We start from the raw sequence: 21,836 nt of genomic DNA, 5'->3' as shown, positions 1-21,836 counted from the left end.
GGATGCAAACAACACTATTGTAGCAGAAGGCTGCTGAAATGAGCTAACAATTAACTAGCATTAATCTCTCTCATGGAAGATTCAATAACACAACAATAGCTATTAGCTCAAGTAAGCTGCCATCAGTGGTAAGAGTCTGCTAGTGAGTGTGCTTCTGTAATTCAGAGATGGGAAATGCCAGGGCTATAACAACAGCCACTCTGTATTTTGAGCTTGTGTTAAAGCTCCCACACTGCTCACAACTTTGAGTTACTGTTTTTATGTTTGGTAGTCTTGCTGTGTGCGGTGCTCCCTAATACTTAAGGTGTTTTCAGTCAGGAGCCAGAGCCTTAAGTACCTCCAGACCTCAAGATCACTATTTGGACAACATTTTTATGGATCACTTTTTGATCCATAAAATAAAAAACAAAAAACAAAACAGCACAGCCTAGATGAGCCCTTACAATGTCTCAACAACCCGAAGAACAGCTATGCTCTTTCTTTAGTCATGATGAAAGGCATGCTAAGCTAACATAAGCAGAAGCAGACTTAAATGGAGACTTGGACACAAACGCACGTTCCTTGGCAGCTAGAAGTGTTATGATTGAATTGGGGAGTGAAACAGGACAAAAGAAATCTGCTTCAACTAGGTCAAACAATTTCATGCCAGGAACCCCAAAATAGTTGTGTATTGCAACAGAGACCCCCATTTGAAAAGACACTGTCCACTGTAATCCAATCAGAGTCGATTTAATTTGGTAGAGAATGAAAATGAATAGGAAACGAGAAGGGTGAAACTTGACGCTATTTGTGTCAACCTCTGGCAAGTGGAATGACACAAAATCACACAGCCCTTTAGAAATACAAAGAACCCAATAAAACCTCAGCAAGGGTGCTTGCATTTCACTATTCCACTTGACCGAACATTTGACTGGTTAACCAGTTAATCACAGGTTGAAGATCTCTTATTTCTTTTCATCAAATACTGAGAATACGTGGTGTTTGGCTTTGCTCATATCAAGCTGGTTGTCAGAAAAGAGTCTCATGCCAAAACGTGGTCACACATAGAAATGCCATATACACAGATAGCTAGTCCAGTTTTCAGATTTATTTAGCGATTCAAATAGGTCTGGCGTTGTGTCCATTGACAGTCATTTCAATCAGAGCTTAATTGGCAAGATTAAGAATGGGGGTGTCATCTTCCTACATAGATAACTAAATATATTGAGAGAAAAATGGAACATGAAAGACATCAACACAACAAAATGGCAATTTAAAGCTCAGGAGGGTGCAACTTATGCCTGGTGTAATTGAGGTTGAAGTGAAGTGTATAAAACATGAATGGCTGTCTCATATAAAGGGGTCTAAAGCTTTTTGCATATGTTTCTACATTATTATTTTAATTAAGACATGTTCTGTGTTTGTAGTAAACTCAACATATCACCAACACACTGTTTTGTAACCCTTGCACAGAGGGAAGGACCATTAAGGAGAAAACTTACCACAGGAAGCTGACAATTTCTGAAACAATAAATAAAATTAGGCACACAAACTCGCTCTGTAAGACCATACCAACTGAAATAAGTTATATAACGATAAAAAATAAAAATATTCTTTGTCCTTCAGAGGCCTTTGCAGGGACACTGTGAACTTCATCAAGCCCCAGTGCGGATGCACTCTCTTTGAAGGACTTCTCCAAACACTGCCTGCTGAGGCCACATGCAGCCAACAGCCGTGATGAAGCAAAACTGTGCATTTTAAAAGCTGCCTCTTCGCTCTTGCATTATTGATTGTTTATGATATTTTTAGCAAGCAGGCCTGTGACGTTCCTCTTCCCACAAAGTTATGTAAGACTGTCACGAAATATTATAACGTTTTAAAAAGAATCACATTTTAAATGCTTCAGCAGGAATGCGAGGGACTGGGGGATCTTATGCGAACATTTGACATGCTCACTGAGCATTTATTGTCTCTGTGTTTTCCATGTAATTCAATTATTCACCACAATGGGACCAGTTAGGAGCTAGGAGGAAACATGGCTGGAAGCAAATGGGTTGAAAATGTTTTTCGAGAGGGCCACCCAAGAAACTGACAAAATAATTAGCGGTCTTTATCAGAGACTTTTGTAAACTGCAACGGTCCAGGCTGTTAAAACCAGGTCTTAGCTAGTGTTTGTAATTATAAGGGTCTGTGGAGAGGAAGTTGTTGTTCTCTCTCTTTCCATCTCTTTCTCTCTTTCTTTCTCCTGAAAAACCACAGGAGGTGTGAAACACCAGCATGAGCTCACACTGCACGTGGCCTGCTAGCTTCCTCGCTGCAGGGTGTTTTGCGTGTGTTTCACCACAATATGCCAATCTGCATTTGTTTTTAATTAGTATTTATGTAGTGGTTGTTTTTGTCCATCAGTGTGTACATGTCTACATATGTTAACTGATACATTTTACAATCCCACAGCACTGGGACACTCTCCCTATGAGGCTTCTACCATGAAGCTGCACCTTTTATATGAATGCGAAGCATATGAATCAGTGACTGCTCCCCCCTCACTTCACCTTCCCCATGTCTTGTCTCTCACACAGGAAGAAGGAAGTGGTGGAGTCAGATTATCTGAAGCCACATCAGAAATGTCAGACACACACCTTATCTTGACAGACATGGGCATGTGCAAGAGACACACACATGCACACACTCATGTTTTCTCACTTCTCCAGCCCAGAACTGCAACACACTGTGTGTCTAAAGTGGAGCTAAGCCACAAAGATTGAGATTATTTGCACCTAGCACGGCCAGCTGAAGGATGAAATCCCCATAACATAACAGTAAACAATATCAACAACAACAACAACTTGATGACAGTTGTTTTTTTGTTTGTTTGTATAGAACTGAGGCTCGATAAAAGTCTCTATTTGCTGCACAGTGCACAGTGAAATAGGTATCAGAATCAGACTTTTAGCCCTGAATGCAACGTACAGCTAAGGGGTCTTTTCATGTATAAACATTTTACCTTTCTTGTGAAAATCCTCACAATAGATGCAGATGAGGTGGGTTACTCATTAGAAATATGGTTCTTTTATTGTGTGGACCTGTGTGAAGTCTGATGTCTTGATTTATTGAGCTTGTGAGAAACAAACAAAAGGATAAAATAAGCGGTAGTGTGAAAAGGATCAAAGGCCAGAGTCAAAACTAAAAAGGTACAAAAACTAAAGGAAACATTATAATAGTACATTTGGCTTAACAGCAAAAAAAACTTCTTTAGTGTCCTTTGGTGGGACTTAAATGCAGTAGACTGAAGATCCTGGCCTCCTTACCATGAAAGTTTCTTTTCACGAACAAAGAATTACTTTTACTCTCACTATTACACTGGAATCAAACCCCTATTCATAAACGTTTTCCACCTGACTCAACCAGGGTCCATCCAGTGAAGTCAGGGGATCTGTCTACTTTGCAGGACACGGCGGTTCAGGAGGTCAGACACCTCATCCAAATCTCCCCGTCTTGACTGTGGGTGGACGGGTTTTTTTCAGCCTTTCTCATCCAAGTAGGAAGAAATCATTTCTGAGAAGAACCAGCAGCATTTGCCAGGTTCTTTTTTCCACATTTCCTTTGTATAAAAACAGGCGTGTTATGGATTCCACAGGTGGCCTCAACTCGTTCCCATGGCCCTTGGTCAGATCAGGGCAGGGCTTCACTTTTGCTATTCTTGTGGTGTGTGTGTGTGTGTGTGTGTGTGTGTGTGTGTGTGTGTGTGTGTGTGTGTGCGCGCACTCTCTTTGCGTCTATCTCGGTGGAAACCAATTTGAATGAGGACATTTTTCGAAGGTGAGGACATTTTGGCCGATCCTCACTTCTTCAAAAGGCTGTTTGAGGGTTTACACTTGGTTTGAGGGCTTAAGGTTAGAATTAGGTTAAGTTATAGTTATAGAGTTATAGTTGTGATGGTTAAGGTTAGGGTTAGTGGCTAGGGAAGTCATTAAATGAATGAGAGTACTGACGAGTACAGAAACACATAAGTGCATGCACGTGGCAGCTAATTCTAACGTCAAAGCCCACTAGTTTGCTTTTAAGGTGCCCTGTGGAGCCGTCAGTTTTTTTTTTTAACTCCAAAACACACTGTGCAGGGTTTCTACAGGTTCACAAAGTTATATTTAAGATACTTGACTTTTGTATCACATTTCTGTCACTACTTCTCAGCTGTATAATACCTTATAATATCATTAATTAATCATTTAATTTTACATAAAGTCAGATCTCTGGAACAATGGTACATTTTCCAACCAGTTTTAGCTAAAATCACATTACAAACATTTTGTAAGTCACATTATGGCAGACTAGATAAAATATTTAAAACCTCTGTAAATGTAATTTAAGACTGTAAGTGAAATTTAAGACTTTAAAGGCCTTTAATTTCTCGAAAAATAAGTATTTTGAAGGACTGCATATAGTACAGTTACCACCAACCACAAGCTATCAGCAAAAAAGCATAAAACCTAGGGCTTCCTGCACTCTCTCATGTGTGAATGAACCAGATAAAACGGAGCTCACTTGTAAAAACATTACTCTGATTGTCAAAAACTCTATGGGGCATTTTAAGGTTGGCACAGACAAACAGCGGTGTGGTAACAGGTAAAATAGACCCTCTTTTCCTCTCTTTGAGTAAACAATTGGAGGTTTCTTCTAATGCTATTCTAAGTTTATTTTTTATCTTTGCTTCCCCTGCTGAAAGGGGACTTTTAGGGATTTGAAGATCTGTTGCAAGTCACTGAATAGCCCTTTACCTCTTGCTCCTTTCAAAATAAAGTCACTTGAGAGAGACAGGAGAGAACTTCCTTGGCATGACACCAGAAGCTGCAGGACAGGTTTTATCATATCTGCAGCCCCCAGGCCAGAATTAGGTTTCTGATAACATTGTCTAAGCCTCTGCCGCAGAACTACAGCAGAAAAAGTTAATGTATGTGTTTGAAATGTGTGTGACTGAAGGAGAAAGAGAGAGAATGAGACAGAGACAAACACACAGACCCAAGCTTTGGTTTCTGGCCTCTGTACTGTATATTCCAGTGGAGGTTGCACATTCCTGAGACAAGACCACATGACTACAGAGATGGGGGTGTGGGAGAGCGGGAGCAACCATTGTTGGGCTAAACTAACCCATAGATCAGATGGGCGGGTGGAGCTAAGTGGAGTAACAGACTATCTATGTGTAGCATTTCCTTCCTCAGACAAAAGATCCTGCAGCCACAAGCAGAGAGCTGGACCAAATTCAATTCAACACAGAGCTGTCAAAGGCTTTGGGGACAGACATAAACCAAAACCGGAGAACATTAATGAAAGACACTATGACACATGTCAGAGTCAGAGTCTAAGTAGGTCAACCAAGGCATCCTGAAGGTGAATTTTCCAGGCCATAAGTCCAGAGGGCCGCATGGACAGGGTTAAGTCGCACTGTTCCTTGACTCGACAGGAAACAGGAAGTTGCAGAGGAAGAGACCCCTATCAAAAGAGCCTTAGACAGAAGAGGTGGGGGCTGGGGGAGTGCCACAACAACATACTGCTCAGACAAGCTCCAAAGCATGTACACACACAAAAACAGAATCCCCCCCTGCAGCTGACGCACTTCATAACAAAACATTCGGCTCCACTGCTTTCTTGAGACAGACTGGAATTTACTCAAACCCCGCCTCCACGACACACAGGCCCCATTCTGACCATTCTTTGCAAAGAAGACAATTATAAAAAAAATGTCTAAAATGTTCCTCACTGTTTAGTATCTTCTAGGTTTTGTGTGGTGGTAATAAGGCTCGCAGGGGGTTTACCAGTAATAGGTCATCAGTTTTAGAAGATAAGCTAGTAAGATAAAGTCAGTGTGTTTAGGATTCGGGTGGGTAGGTGTCACATTTTGTTATTGCTGCATGTGAAAGGTGTGGTTACTAAAAGGTCACCTCAGCAAGTTTGTAGGGCACGATGAGCCTCTCTCCGACAGTCACAGTTTTCCTGGTCGTCAGCGCTTCAAGCAGCATCTCCTCCTTTACCTGGAAACAGAAAAAGAAAAAGCAGACACTTAAATATCCTGACTGTTAGTCCCTAAGTTGAGGCAACACTGAATTCTACATTTTCTCATAATGCAACCAACTGGACCTTTGCTGCCTAATAATCCATTTGTAGTCTCCAAGCTAAAAATACTCTAATTTTATCATTAAAAGTTATTTTCTCTGTCTTGACTAACCTCTTCCAGAGCCACAGAACACATTATACAATTATTTTCAGAGGATGAATAGTACTCCACATGACCGGTTTAACTAATCCTCAAAATTAGTGTAAAATTGGCACAGTTCCCCTCTGCGCCCTTTGATATTTACAGCAAGACCATACACTGCTACCAGTACCTGCTAGGGTCTGAGTTCAAACTCTTGTAACAGTAAACATCCACCTAAATGTGTGCTTTGGAGTTTAACCCTGAACTCTATTAAAGTGCACCAATGCTACACATATGTTAAAGGTATGTTTTCTCATAATGGGGAGTGCGACTCAGCTTGTTAAAATGGCTGCATAATATCTTCTGTGGCTATGGAGGAGGCTCTCCAGGGTCAGAGAAGATAAAACTACTTATTCCATCAGTGTCAAAATACTGAATATTATTTCGTTTTGAACATGAGCATGGTGTTTGGTGATGACTGACTCTTGCGTTGGGTGATATGATAATACACTGGGTTGATTTAAGTGTAAGCAATTTTGCTAATACTGGATTAACAGGATTTTTGCATCAACATGATGAACATTTATCAGGTATTTACTTCACCAGATTAGTCCAAAAAAGACTTTTCCATTTGGTTATTTTATCCCTAGGCACTTTCTCAGTTGACTTTTCAGGAAATGTACTGTATCATGATAAACATGACTGTAGTGATAAAATGACATGCAATGTGAAGGAGCATTTAATCCATCCCTAACTGACCCTTCATTCTACTAAGCTGAAGCTCATAAGATCCCTGCAGCCTATAACTAACATAGCTGGCCAAGATTAGCAGCTCTGAGGACACACACACACACACACACACCACTCTCTCTCTGCTGCTCACCCGTACAGTACAATACTATGTGGCCTTGCATGCGAGTTTGCACAGACTCTAAACTTGGCCCCAGACAAACCATTGATGACAGGGCCACACTGGGAGAAGCAGATGTCACCGCACACATCTCCTCCATCTACAGGGATTATGGGAGTGGGCTGAACAGCTGCTGCTGAGACCACGTGTCTATGAGTGTGTGAATACATGTGAGAGCATGTCTTTGTGTGTTTGCTGATGCCTTCATGTACAAAAAGGCAAGGGTGTTAATGTCATAGTTAAGACCATTATAGATCTATTTTGGCAGTTGCCTACTTTGTTAAGGCTCTGACATAAAGAGAGAAGGGGGAGGACAGGACGAGGGCTGTGTGTGTGTGTGTGTGTGTGTGTGTGTGTGTGTGTGTGTGTGTGTGTGTGTGTGTGTGTGTGTGTGTGTGTGTGTGTGTGTGTGTGTGTGTGTGTGTGTGTGTGGTGAGTGGGTTGGTGTGTGTAGGGGGGGTGGCGGTGGCATAATCAGACTTCATTTCACACTGCCTGGTAATCCCTTCACTAAGAGCAAAGCCTATTCTGCAGCCTGGTGATTGGTCTTTAGTACATTTTCATGTATTAGTCGCTTGGTAACAGGCTTGCTGCTCTGTCTATGATCACAGCTCTAATGACATAAAACACATGTTTTTAAGCGCTGGTTTGGGGTCAGCAATTCTGTCCACAAATCTACAAATTGCATTTGTCCTGCAACATGGATATCCCACATCTGATTCTATGTTAGCCAATCATTTTAAAAAAAAAATCTTTTATCTTTATTTGTATAGTCAAAACCACATCAGCATTGACTCATCTTTATCAAAGGATCTTCCTCTCAAATACATCAGTCAAATCTTAACACAACCTCGAACAACCTTGACCATCTTTCCTTCTACAGCTTAGTTTAGTGCCTACATTTACACTATACGTTAGAAACTGCAAAGACACTCAGTATCCTGCTTGTGTAAACAGTGTTGATTTCCAAATCCTAAAGCAAATCTAGTTAGATGTCAACTAGCACAGGAATGTTTCTGGTTAGGTCACATCACTCAACTCCACAGCTCAGAGGATCCAGTCTGTCAGTTGTCTGTCAGCCCCTACGAGCTCTACTTCCTCTTCCACTTCCACCTCCACAGGAAACAGGAGGTCCCAGCCAGTTTCGTTCCCATTCACGCATCAATCCACACTCGTGCCATTCACTTCTCTTTGCTTTACATTAGTGTGCCGCAGCAGTAGTGAGAGCACTGGTTCACATCTCATCCTGTCTAAAATGTTGAACCATTTTACATATCAAAGTGAAACACATTTCCAGCATTGGCTATTCATGCAAATTAAGACCTCACTCAAGCCAGTGTGTGCACTTTGGCTGAGATTTCCCTTGAAGCAGTTCCAGCTTCACATGACTCACACAAAACTGCATTTAGGAAACCTCAACAACCTATTTTAACCTTTTAGCAGTCCTGCTTAAAATGAAGGCATACTTCATCAATAAAACATGAGTGAGAGGTACTTTTGATGGCGCCTGTCTGGCCTATACATCTGTTTGCATCTCTATCTAAACCTTAAAACTAATGCTTTGTAAATCCCATTAGATGCTGTACATACTTTTTGTCAAGTTAAAATTAAAAGAAAGGCAACTTTTTAACTTATTTAATTTCATGTTCCAAAAGATTGACTTTTTTTAATCAATACACCTCATGAAACTAATAAAACCATCACGTATTTTTCATTTATCCAACCCACCACTTCACATCTGATATCAAATAACACTGTTATAGTAACAACATTAGTTGACCTCTCCATCTTCCCATAAAGACAATAAGTTTCAGCAAAATTAAAGAGAACAAATTCCCTAAAAATGCTGTTTAACTATGACTCTTTCTTTGTTTGATTTCGTGAAGCTGTGTTTTGGTTTTCCTTTCTTTCTTCTTCTTCACTTTAAGGATGTTTTATATGTCCCTCGGGACAAATAACTGCTGCCTCTGTACCAACTAACAGACATCCAAATAAACTTGAACTTAAAACACTAACCCCCGAGCATGTGGCTAGCATGTGGCTCAGCTCACGTCACTGCCACTCTGGACCTCTGGAGAGTCAAAGGGACCAGTCTGGATGTTAAAGGGGAACCCTGGCAGTCTCTCCACAGTCATAACATCCCCGCTGTGCTGTTGACAGGAGTCTCCGGCACACTTTGGACATTGTTTTGTCAGCGACTCAACGAGCACATCCGGCTAATCGTTGCAGTTTGTAACAGGGACTGGGAAGTGACACCATCCCTCAGTCTCAAGGTAAATCAGAACAGTATGTGGATGTTTGAGCCGCTCTCACAGTGTATCCTGATGAGTGCATGTGTGTGTGGTCCACACTCGGTGTCAAGAATCAACCAAAAGTCAGCACAACACTATAAGCTTGTAAACGCTGTGTGGCATGTTACACCATCAATTGCACAAAATGTTTTCCCGTGTCTCTCTTTGCCATGTGGACAATAAAGAGTCCAAAGCAGCCAAATCCTACTGACCAGACTGGTTGAAATGTGAATAAGGAAAAAGAGGAACAGTGAACAAACCTGAGACTGTCCACGATGCACCGATACTGTAGTCTACAGTAGTCTCGAGCAGGTTTACTTCTAACTTTTGACTATAATGTTATTGATAAAAATCAGAGGTTGGCTGAATGCAAATGTGCAGCTAGACAAGTTCAGATTAACTGACCGAGCATCCATCAAGGATGACTGACCAAGGCAGAAAATGTAGCACCCCCCCGCCCAAAAAAAAGAAATACAAAAAACATTTCACCTCACAATTAAGAAAAAGAAAGTTGTTGACAAGCAAGTCATGTATAATAGAATTACAGTTGCTCTGTTGGGATTTGGGAATGTTTGACGTTTCCATAATAATTTAAATATGGTGTAACGATGCAGGTGACTCTGGGAGAACAACAAAGACTCGCTTGTTCCTGGTGGGAAAGTTCGTCTATGCAACAGCACGCCAACACAAGAGCTCTGAAAATAGCCTCTACACAAACAGTACTTTGTAGAAGTACTGGATGGTTGGACGGCTCTTTGGGACCTGAAGCACCTCTTAACTTCCACTGTCACCACAAGCTGTGCTCGTATGCGGAGAGCCCTCAGCATCTCTAAAAGCCTTTTTGTAAAACCCACATATGGGAGGTAAACTCTGGCAATGGGAAGCATGATTTCTCACAGTGCTTGAAAAAATACAGAGCAGAGAGAAAACTTCTTTGCTCAAATGGATGCTACTTGTTGTTTAAAGTTCACCAAGTCCACGGAGTTTTGAGTATCTCCAGTGGGCATGTAATGGAATAACTTTGGGAGACAAAGTGGCAAAGAAAGTATTTAGGGAGAATAAACAAGCCCTGTGGTAAAGCCCTGTTCCCATTCTTCATTTTTATTATCCTTCAAAGTATTCACAGTATTGCATTTCAGCATAAATTCAGAAATACAAAACTTTCCGTATTTTTTGACTCAGACTTTGACTTTGTCAATGTGGTGTTTTCTACTGGATTTTCAGCTGAAAACTGGATTATAATTAAAATAATTTTAGTTAGTACAAACATATTTTTGCTGCACTTAATTCCATAAAATATGTAGATCAGGACTTTGTACTAATGCTCCATATGTGAACTTTAAAACTGCTGAGCTGGCGTATCACACTGCTCACCTCTAGCAGCTCTGAGACAATGGGCAGGACCTCTGGGTTGCAGATGTCGATTGAATCGTCCCTGTAGGTCTTCTTCTTGTAACGGATGTTTCCCAGGTGGAGGATTGCTGACAGCAGGGAGAAAATCCTGAAGAGGACGAAAGACACTTTTTGTTAATACATTTATATTATTTTGTGCTACTAACCAGTTGAGCAGGATTTACAATCACTGAAAAGACAGGGACAGTCTGTGACATTTCTGCTACTGGATGGTCTCTTTACTATATCAAGCCTACACTGAAAAAAATCATAGAGTGAATTATTTCTCTTTTAATGCTTCTTGTATTGTAGAAATAGACAACAAAAATAAACAAAATTTTATTTGTGACTTTTGGTGGAAGTTGTGCATTTCCAAAGAGCTGATAGAAAATAGCTTCACATCCTGGCTGATGCCTGTTTACTTCCAAAGAATTGAACTAAATGACGACATCTGCTGAGCTGTGACTACGTTTCCACAGTGTAATAGGACAGATTTCTACATATTTAGTCTCCTAATGGCATTTCTAATGGACTGTGGGGCTGAGGTTCTGTAAACATTTAAACTCATTTAAACATCATTAAACAGTTGTGTTTATTATGCCAATGGTCTTACTGTTTGCGCGTGGTGGGCAGGAAGCCGACCATCTCCATGGCCAGCTGCAGCCGCTCGAAGTCGTGTTTCAGATCCTCTCCTTCCACTGTGAAGCAGTCCTGCTGGTGTCAGGTGGAAACACACGGACAGAAGAAGAGAGGAAAACAGAGAGAGAGAAAGACATCAGCATCACAAAAGATTTTGTTAAAATACCTGTTAGATGAGTATCAACACATTTCCACTGCAGATGGTGAAGACCTGGCGTTCGCTATGTGAAACTCATGGACGCATGTACTAATAAAGTGGCCTGCAGAAGCTAAATGAGTGCATATATGTGTTTGACTGAGCAGAGTTTCACACACTGTTTCATGCAAGAGCTGCTTCTGCTAACAATGAAATTACAACACCTGACAAAGAAATTTGTCTATAAAATATAAAGTTAAATCAGAGGTGGAAGACAGTCAGTGCTTCGCAGGTCACAAGCAAGTTCCATGTCTTTAATATGAAGTATATAGTATGTATAGTCTCAAGTCATGACCATCAAGTCCCATGTCCTCAGTCAGCTTTTCACCAGATTTAATGCCATTTTTTTAGAAATAAATTACTGCTTTTCAAAGCATTTGTGACTTTCAAACACAAACTTTTAAAAACTCTTTGTATTCCTGTGATAAAGTGCTGGTGCGCACCGGAAATGCACCTTTCCTTCCTGCTAATGCAGCGTGATTGGCTGCTGTCAGACTGATTCAAGGAACAGGAAAATGAAGAGTTGATTGTCCTTCCTTTGTTTATAACAAACAGTTTTGGATTGCTGGGCTTTGGGAAAATGTCAAGTTATTCTGAGTCAAAAGTCCAAGCGAAGTCATGAGTCACTTGTGCTGAAGTTAAAGCAGACTTGCAAGTCTTCCTGAATTTTGTCAAGTCCAAGTCCAAGTCATGTCGCTTGAGTCCACGTGTTGGTTAACCTTCAGAAAAAAGATCAGTTGGCTAATTCTCATAGAAATGGTCACATATTTAATGAGTAAGAGTATTGTTTAGACCACCATGTAGAAACTAAATTGATCGCAGAAGACAAGATATCATCACGTTCCTCTGACTCAGCTCAGCAGATGACGGTGATTAATCAATCAAACTGAACGTTTGCTTTGAAGTAATTAATTAAAGCAGCACATTGTAAAGTCAGACCAACAGAAAACCTTCAGAGCTTATTTCAGTTAAACAGATGTAAGCCACCTCTGTAAACAAACTTTCTGGGGAAAACCCCGCTAAGTAAACACATGAGAGCATTCCTGTGCAAGCGCGGGACATTGATATCATATAGGGACTGTTTCTGAGTTTATGAATGAATGAGTGCTGCCATGACTGAGATACTAAAAGAGTGTGCAGTGGTGTTAAATAAGGAGTTATCCAGCAAGGAAGTGTAACATTTACGTTGACTGTGTGTGTGTGTGTGTGTGTGTGTGTGTGTGTGAGTGTGTGTGTCTCCTCAAGCCCCTCCGGTCGGTCAGAATGTCTCTGCTCCGGCAGTGAGCCTCTCTCTCAGGCTGTAATTAGCACATACCACTGCGACCGGCCAGCGAGAGAAGACACAGGAACCCATAATCCACACTCTGGATCTGCCTCTTCTATGCTTTAACATTCAACACTCCTCTCTGCTTCTCCATTGTTTTCCTTTGGCTCAGGACTTGTCAGGAACTGCAGAGCCAGCGAGCGGCGTATTTCTCCAGTGAGCATCTCCAATTGCAACAAAGGGGTTTTGAGGCTTCTCCAGCTACGGCGAGACCCGGGAAAAGCCAGTTTTCAAATTGCCGGGTATGTTCGACCTCTGTGCCAAGCAGCACAATGTGATACGTTGAAGGAAGTTGAGAAAATAAAGAGATCAATTTTGGCCAGTTGTGAGGGAATACTTTGGATAAAAACCGAAACCTTAGCTATTGGTACCAAGGAGAAAAAAAAAAGGAAAGGAATTCTTGAGTGCAGTAAAGGGATGATTAAGAAACAATCTGTTCCTCTTATTCTAAACAAAGAATCTTTTCTCACTTCAGAATTTTAAAGTACAATTTCACGCCAGTTGCAACACTCCTGGTGCAAGCTTACACTAAACTGAGTCATGTCAGGAGCCCAGCTGACTCTGCACATGGAGCTTTTTAACAGATCCCTCATGGATCCAGTTAAAAGTTATGTGCATCCAGTGGAGGCTTCCCTGTTACTTACCATGACTTAATCATGATTTATGACACTGAGGCACCCGGTCGATTTTGTGCCAGAAACAGCATGCCACCAGTCACTAGACATTCCACACGACCAAAAACCATAGACACCCAGACAGGCACAAAATGCAAACCCACAGCCACCGAGGCCCAGAACCAAACACCCGACTGCACACACCAAATGCAAAATGTTTGGTCTTTGGGATCTTTAGTCAAATACTTGATTTTTTATTTTTTTTATTCACATTTGTTTATTTTCTGTTTTCAGCTCCAGATGTTGCATCTGGAATCTGTATACACTTGTCACTGTTCAAAGTGCTGAGTGTCTCTATTTACTGCAGCGTGCCCCCCTGCACACTGACCAACGGAAGAGGTCAAAGGTTAAACAGGCCGAAAGGGTTGGTCAGATGCTCAGACAGCTGTCAAGGGCTGCTGAGCTTTCTGTTTGTGTGTGTGTGAAGACAGTGACATCATCTCCTTGGACGGCGGGGTCACAGACTGATGAGGTCATTGACTGACCCTTGAGAGGGACAGTGTGTCAGCAAACAGTGAGAGGAGGCGGTTGTGTAAGGAAGAAATATGAGAGAGAGGAGCCAGGGGAAAAAGGAGGACATGGAGAGAGCTCCAAGTGGTCTGCGACGTTAAAGGAATAGTTCAACATTTCTAAGATAGACTGAGCCACACTTGGAATACAACCAGTTCCACAGAAAAACAGGTATCACAGTGCTGTGCAAGATATGAATGATTAATCCCTAATTTAATTTTAAAAGATGGTGAGAAAAAGGAGAGTCATGTATGGAGGAATCAGGGGATGGTTAACCTAGCTTAGCATAGAGACAGCTGGTCTGTCTCTGTCCACAGAGGAAAAATACACCTGTGACACATCTTAATTTACATGATGTATCTTGTTTTGTTTTTTTAACCCTTAAATGCATAAATATGTGAAAACAAAAATACGTGATTTTATGGGGTTGGTTACATGATGTAATTATTTCTGATCTATCTGTTCAGTACTACTATTCAGCAGTTTCAGTTACAGCCCATGTTTCCAAATACAGTTGTTGAGCACCGGTTTTGGTACAAAATGGCCAAACCTGGCAACTTCACAGTCAGTATAAATAACTGCTTTACTGTGAGACCATCACATTTTGGCTTGTGGTTTTTATCAGAGCCATCCTTCAAAGTAAAACTGTTCTTCAGACTTGAAGTGCTGCTAGAGCTTCGACTTCCTCAGTCGTTTTCCCTTTCTCCATGCACCTTCAAAGTAGGTGAAGTGAATCCACACTCAACCTCAATCTGACTACAAGATTCGGGAAGCTGGGCACAGTCACTGCACCCAGCTGTTAAACAGTGAGGAAGAAAAAGAAAAAAACTGATACTTGTAGAAATAAGACATAGTGTGTGAATAACTCTAATCCTAAGCTTTACACACGTTAACAGGTGTAAGTTTTCACTTTAGACAGAGCCAGGCTCGCCATTTCTAGCTGTAGTCTATATTCTAAGCTAGGCTGAACATGTCATGACTGCGACTCCATATTTAAAACATTGATATCCATCTTCTCATCTCTCTCTTGGTAAGAAATAAACACATTTATGAGAGTGTTTGAGGATTCTTTGGACTATCAAATTTCCACTCAAAGTAGGCTGCCTCTGAAAACATAATACTTTACTCCTTCTGAGAGGACAACAGCTGCAGTGAGCTGGGATTCACAAAAGTTACAGTGAATCAAAACAATCATCAAAAAACTCTCAAAGTACTCTTGGAGCATAATCCTTCCGTTAACTGTTGATGTTCAGTGGATCACATGGGTTTCCACATGTTCTCATGTTGCCCATAAATTTCTAAGGCGTGGATTATTCTGCAGGAATATTCACCTGTGAATCCAAAATGATAACAACTTTTCAAAGCCACATTTTAAGTATTTGATACTCGAAAGACAGATTTCTGGGGTAGTGTTTCTTTAACTGGACAACTTTAAAGTATGACCACAGTGCTAAGTAACAGTGAATGTCCTCGGAAAGCCTTTCCTGAACAAAAGAATGGTTTGAAAAAAAGAGGGAGACAAAGGGCCAAAGTCAAGAAGGAAATACAGAGAGACGAACAAACAACTTGTGTTTATACCAACCTACTCTCATGTCAAGTGTTTGCTCATCGGCAAAGTCAGAGTAACATAATCTTCTATTAGGAGACATTGAATCCCTTAACCACACACAACAAATCCCACTGACCAAACATTATTTGCTTCAGGTGGCAAGACAGTGGCAAGCTCAAAGACCGATGAAACAGCAGACAGACACACACAAAATGGACCACACACTTGGAGGGAAGTTGCAGGATGTGAAGCCTATTGAGCACAGCTGAAATGTCCTCATTGAATAAACAAGGTGTATGAAACTATACTTTCTTTAAAACTATTACTTTTACGATTAGTTCCCTGTTCAAAATGAGCTGTTATCTGATCTTTCATTGTTATCTTTGAAAAAAAAAACTTTATTTTTGAGCAAAAAAATTACATAACTTTGAACTTTTGTCATAACCAGCTGATATATCGTCGGAAGATTTGTATTTATTTCTACATTTTATTTCTCCTCTCTCACATTTGAGTCATATATTACATATATATATATATAGTAAATATATTGTAAATATATGTATAACTCACACACAGTCTTGACACTGAAATTTTATACTCAAAATAAAATTTACAGTATTTTACAGTTATTTACAGTATGTGCCATCATGGCACCGACCATTTCAACTGTGGTCATTTTGAACAAACTTTGCCTCAAACATAACATTTACTGATCATAATCTTAAGTGTTTACAGTATTCCCTGTTTTTCCTTTCTTCTCTGACCTTGAATTCAATAACATGCTGTTGGTTGCTGCTATCCACACTGCAAATACAAAAACTAAAAAAGTATATTTGCATATTCCGCAACGACCACCTGGTTTGTCCTCTGTACATTGCTGAGTTTTTATTCCTGCACTGTGTGATGGCTGTTAAATAATAACTGTATATGTAGTGGTGAAGGTAATGTCCTGAACCTTCCCTTTAAAGATGGTGGTTTCCAGCATAACCAATTTCCCAACAGCAAAACATCCAAAGCCAAACATCAGTTTAAAGGGATTCCTTAATGTCTGAATTATATTTGGTTAATCATTTCTTTCAAAAAGAAATGTGGAATGTAAGAAATTTGTTTCTTCTAGAGAAAACAATTTTTCTTAGGTTACAATACTGTGTAAGAGAAAACCTTATCTCTGACTTTATTTTCAATAAGTCATTTGTCAGGGACAAATTCTTCAAATAGCTCACTTTAAATGACATACTGAATTTAGTAAAAGAAAGTAGACACTAGTACACAAAAATTTTGATAATAAAATAACTAAATACTGTAAAATCATGACATTAAGGTACCCCTTTAAACACTTCAGAGGCTTTTTTTTTTCATGGAGAATGAGCAGCTGAGGTCAGTCCAGGTTAGTCCATTTCAGTGAAAGCAGATGTGTGTGGACAGCAGAGAGAGAACAAGACCAAAGGCTGGCACCAAAAACCCAGAGTACCATGACACACCCATGAGCACAGACGTACACAAACAACTTGTCGTCCACGTGATACTGACCAGCTCGCTCTCATAGTAATTGTCCCAGTGGAGTTTGTGCGATTTCTTTGTCATCTGGAAGCAAGGCAGAGCGGGTTAAGAAGGCATGAATTACACACAAGAATACACACACGTTCAAGAGGATGAGAGAGATTACACATGCTGTTAATATGTGAGGAAAAAATTACTAATCCTCACACACACAAACAGACACACATCTCCAGAGCTGCAATAATTGAATCCACGATGTGACCTAATCAGAGAGGGCGGTGGGTATAACTGGTTTGAATTTTAGAAACCACACAATCTTAATCAGTGTCTGAACACTTTACGCTCAGGGAGACATAACCTCGGTCTTCACACCACGTACAGATGTTTCACTTAAGAAAAAGTAGCAATATAACAGTAGAAAATTAATCAATTACAAGTGTTAGTACTGTGAAATCTTCTCAAAATCTAAATAAATAAAAAAATAAAAAGCATTGCTGATGTGTAAGTAGCATTCTGCCCTTGTAGCTGGTCAAGCTAGAGCTAATTTTACCTTCATTAAACACTGACAGGTTTTTAAATCTGTAGAAACATCACATTTTATACAATTGTTCTCCAGACAACTTTACTTTGTTGTAACCATTGAAACCGGATCAACCAGAATTGAAATCTTAATCTGCAATAACAGCTGAAACTGACATGTCGTCACCTTTGAAGTCGATGTAGTGAACTTGTGAGCAAAGAGTTGCTTATTTTCTCATCCAGCAGTTACCGAGCAACATTCGCACTCATTTGGAGCAAAATCGTGTATCTGTGCACCTGACGAATGTAAGTCACAAAATATTCACTCTTCTTTTAGCTCTGTTTTTGGTCTCTTCCAGCTCCTGAGGGAAATATATGACTCTTTAGCTGCTAAATGCTCCACCATGTTCATCAGAGTTGTCTCTAACTGTATCTGTCTGCTGTTTGCTGCTGAACAGGTTTGTGCGCAGCAGATTTTTTGAGCTTTTTCCTTGAAAAATTACACTAAGAGTGAACAAAAACAGGAAAGTTGCAGCCCAGACAGCTAAAGAACTACGTAAAACTCACTGCAAAGCTCCATGAAACCAAATGGAGCTACAGAATCAGGTGATATTTTTCCCTCTGTCAAACTGTTTTCACGTTGTCCCTTGATACACTGCTATTATAAAAATAAATGAGAATAGTTGCTTTAAGGATTACAACTTTAAGTACAGTACTTGAGTCAATTTAGTTAGTTCCACCACTGACACACAGACAGACACAGTGACAGACGAACCCACAGAGAACAAAATCCATCTTTGAGAAGGAAGAGAGCTAAATATGGATAATCATTTTTTGCTCCTTTGTGACACTGTCTGTGTAAGGAGTATGTGTGAGCGTGTGTGTGTTTGTGTGTGCCTGCTTGTCAGGAACACACACACAAACACACACACACACACGCTCAGACAAATGCGTGTGCACACAAACACACGCGACTGTCGGCGCCCTCTGCACGAGAGCAAGCCAGTGCCAGATTAACTCCTGAGTCTTGCTGTTGCCATGGAAACAGAGCTGCATAGTAACAGGGAGCCAGCAGCGAAGGAGGTGGGGGTTTGTTGTCGTGGAGATTAAGGGAGGACGAAGGGAAAAAAAAAAACTGTTACTTTTTTGGGGAAGCCAAAGACGATGAACAAAGAACATATTTTTGTTTCTCTCTTTTTTTTGTTGCCTCCCCAGTGTGCAGTCATACGGAGTGGGGAATATGAATCCTGCACACATCTGCTGCCGACTGCAGAAGATGCACACATGTGGGGGTTTTTGGCATGCGCACATGAGTATGTAAACACAACCAGCCACACACACACACACACACACACACACACACACACACACACACATATATATACAGATGAAGGGCTGACATTTTCTGGGCTGATGCAATCAACACTTCAGTTTTGAAAAGTGCTCCACTAATGATAAATAATAAGTAAAGATCCAACAGGGAGAAAAGCTGAATTAGCCAAAAACCCAGTATCTTATCCATTAACAATTTGTATGGAAAATTTATCATATCACAATCCTTTTGTCTACTTGTTTCTGTATTTTCTGTAAGTGTTTGCAGTGAATGATCATACTTCCATCCACCAGTTTTCATGCACATATGCACATTAAAAAAATGAAGTGGAAATTTGTACAACAGTGTATGCACTTCATGCACTGTTCTGTGTATTTGTGTGTGTGTTTGCATGTGCGGACCTGGTTGAGGTAGTGGTATTCCTCAGGTTTAAGCAGGTGGAAGGACTTCCTCTCCTCTTCACTGGCCCCAGCCAACAGGTAGTAGAACACATGGTAGTTCCTACAGACACACAAAACACAACGAGTTAGAGGGTATGATTCTACAACACAAAAACACCTTTCCTGTATTGATTTATTGAATATTTTAAATTTCCCCAGGGGTGAACTGAGGACGGCAGCTTTCACATCTCTTCGCTCCACCGAAATGACGCCAGAGGAGGAGACTCTATTCAAAGCTTTGGAGCAGAGTATAGTGAAAAACCCTCTATCTGCTGCCTCTTTCAAAACCCAAACCTGAATCATGTCACAAATAAGTCACACCTTCGACCCGGCGGGCTCACGTTTCAAGTCAAAGAAAGCAGCAGTGTCGTGTGTGGGCTGGAGGTAAGGGCCTCTGATTAGCCGTGACAAAGGCTGGGGCTTCGGCCAACGCGCTGAGATGTAATTCTATTACAGATGGAAACAAGCTTCACTTCTCTGCACAGGCACACTTAGCGTTTGATGGAGTGGTGGAAAGTTAGGAAGTCCTGGGAGGATATTAAGGAATCCCAGAGTGTAATCGGTAGAAGGGGAGAAGGATGTGTATGTTTTTAACTGAATCATGTGTACAGTACTTGTGCACAGGAGATGTAGTAGTATCAATGCCTAAATGCTAATAAGCTACTTAATAAAATCTTTATGGCAAGTTCTATTATTTCCACAAATGTCACATTCTATTAATACAACAACTTTATGCTGGGCAGCAGAAGTCATGAGTGAGATGTGAGCAGGCAGGTGGCAAAAAACTGACAAGGAGGTTAACATGAGAAGTTGTTTCTCATTGTCGTCTGTTGTGTTTAAAAAAAAATGAATGAAAAGTAATGCATGGAAAAATCATCATTATCTCAGGAAGGAAACCTGCCTGTTAGCTCAGACAGAACTGGCTGTTAGCTCCAGTGATTGGGTAAGAGCCGTGGTTTTGCACTGACACTGCAGGAATAAACTCCCATTTTAAGTTAAGACAGTTTGCAGTCGGCCGTTTAATGAATATTGCTGAGGTTCGTCAGGCTGTGTTTGACACGTGTTAGAGTTTCAGTTCGGGAATCTGTGACAGCTGACAGAGGAGTAGACTGATGGCTTCGGTTGGAAAACGTGTCATGTTGTTACGCTTATAATTTTCCAGAGAAAACAAATTAAATAAACAAGTGTCTCTTTTCATGATCCTGTGTGACTGATCAATAATACTGATTAAATTCTGTACAGGCACAGTATGTGTTTTGGAGTAAAGCTTCATCTGTTTACACTGCAATCAAGCAATGCACGACAATGTAACACATCTGGCACAGGCTACATCCAGTGTTTGGTCTATGAAAAGCATGATTTTCCACGTGCTAATATTATTGTGTGGATGACATATATTTCTGGATACTTTCTTAGCATTGTCTGTGTTAGCAATTATCATTGCTACTACCTGCTGTCTCTCACTGGACTATTTGTCATATTAGCAAACTGACAGATGTTTATCAAAGGTGGTGTGTGGTTAAAGAAATTCACCCCTAAACAGTAATTTAACACATTTCCAGCAAGCTACTTTATTTGTTTTATTGTGTTTTCTACTTCATTGCTGACATCAAATTAACGTTAAGTTTGCATTTTCTATCCTTACAACTCTCTGACAAAGAAAAGTTGTTACATAATCTCCCAAAGACACTAAAATATTAAAATACTTGTTTCTCTCAGAGCTTTATGCACTACAGACTTAAATAATTAATGGACTGAACACCTCAAATAACTCTCACTTAACATTTCCTTGTAATGAACATTGAATGAGTCACCAAACTAGTTAGCTGGTTGGCTAACTTAAGTCACAGCGGCACACTGTAATGTAAACACACATGCAGATCAGGTTGTTTGATGGATCTGGTCGTTTCAAGGGCAAAGGGCACTTGCTATTTCCCTTAATGCGGCGACTTTCCACATGGACACTAAACTGAAAACCAGTGCCCTTGACCCCAACACATCACACGTTCGTTAAAGTGCGCCCATGTGGCCTTCAATAAAAGTACAATATGGCCTGCTCACAGTGTGAAAGCTGAGGTCGTGTTTATCAAAATACAACTTCCTGTCCTGGCTGGCTGGTGGTGACATCAGGCAGAGCTCACAGTCTTTTTCTGTGGTTGTGTCTCAGTGAGTCAGTCCTGTAACGCTGTGTTCACACAGAAAAGGGATGAGAAACTGAGACAATTCTGCAACTGCACCACCTGCAATGCCATGATATTTCTTTGCCACAAAGCATTTGAAACAGCTTAAATTTAAGATTTGTTTTCAAACCACAGTTCTGGCTTATTTCTAGTATCAGTATCTTGCAATACTTATATTTCTAATTTATATTGGTTTTTCATGTCTTGAAG

At 40.5% G+C, this 21,836-nt stretch overlaps 1 protein-coding gene across 9 annotated transcripts in view; it reads right to left on the bottom strand.

Moving 5' to 3' along the window:
- LOC121181818 (unconventional myosin-IXAb-like) overlaps positions 1–21,836 on the bottom strand; it is a 141,662-nt gene that overhangs the window by 53,810 nt on the left and 66,016 nt on the right. For 8 of the 9 annotated variants that reach the window (XM_041037983.1, XM_041037975.1, XM_041037979.1 and 5 more), the window contains exons 5-8: positions 19,408–19,507; positions 11,376–11,476; positions 10,745–10,871; positions 5,916–6,005 (exon numbers count right to left, since the gene is read on the bottom strand). In XM_041037983.1, the coding sequence (XP_040893917.1) occupies positions 5,916–6,005; positions 10,745–10,871; positions 11,376–11,476; positions 19,408–19,507 (418 nt within the window). The remainder of the gene's footprint in view (positions 1–5,915; positions 6,006–10,744; positions 10,872–11,375; positions 11,477–19,407; positions 19,508–21,836) is intronic. The other variant, XM_041037976.1, reaches the window with a different exon arrangement.

Source organism: Toxotes jaculatrix, chromosome 5, assembly GCF_017976425.1.
Source record: "Toxotes jaculatrix isolate fToxJac2 chromosome 5, fToxJac2.pri, whole genome shotgun sequence".
NCBI lineage: Eukaryota > Metazoa > Chordata > Actinopteri > Toxotidae > Toxotes > Toxotes jaculatrix.
This window is presented reverse-complemented; position numbering and strand designations above follow the sequence as displayed.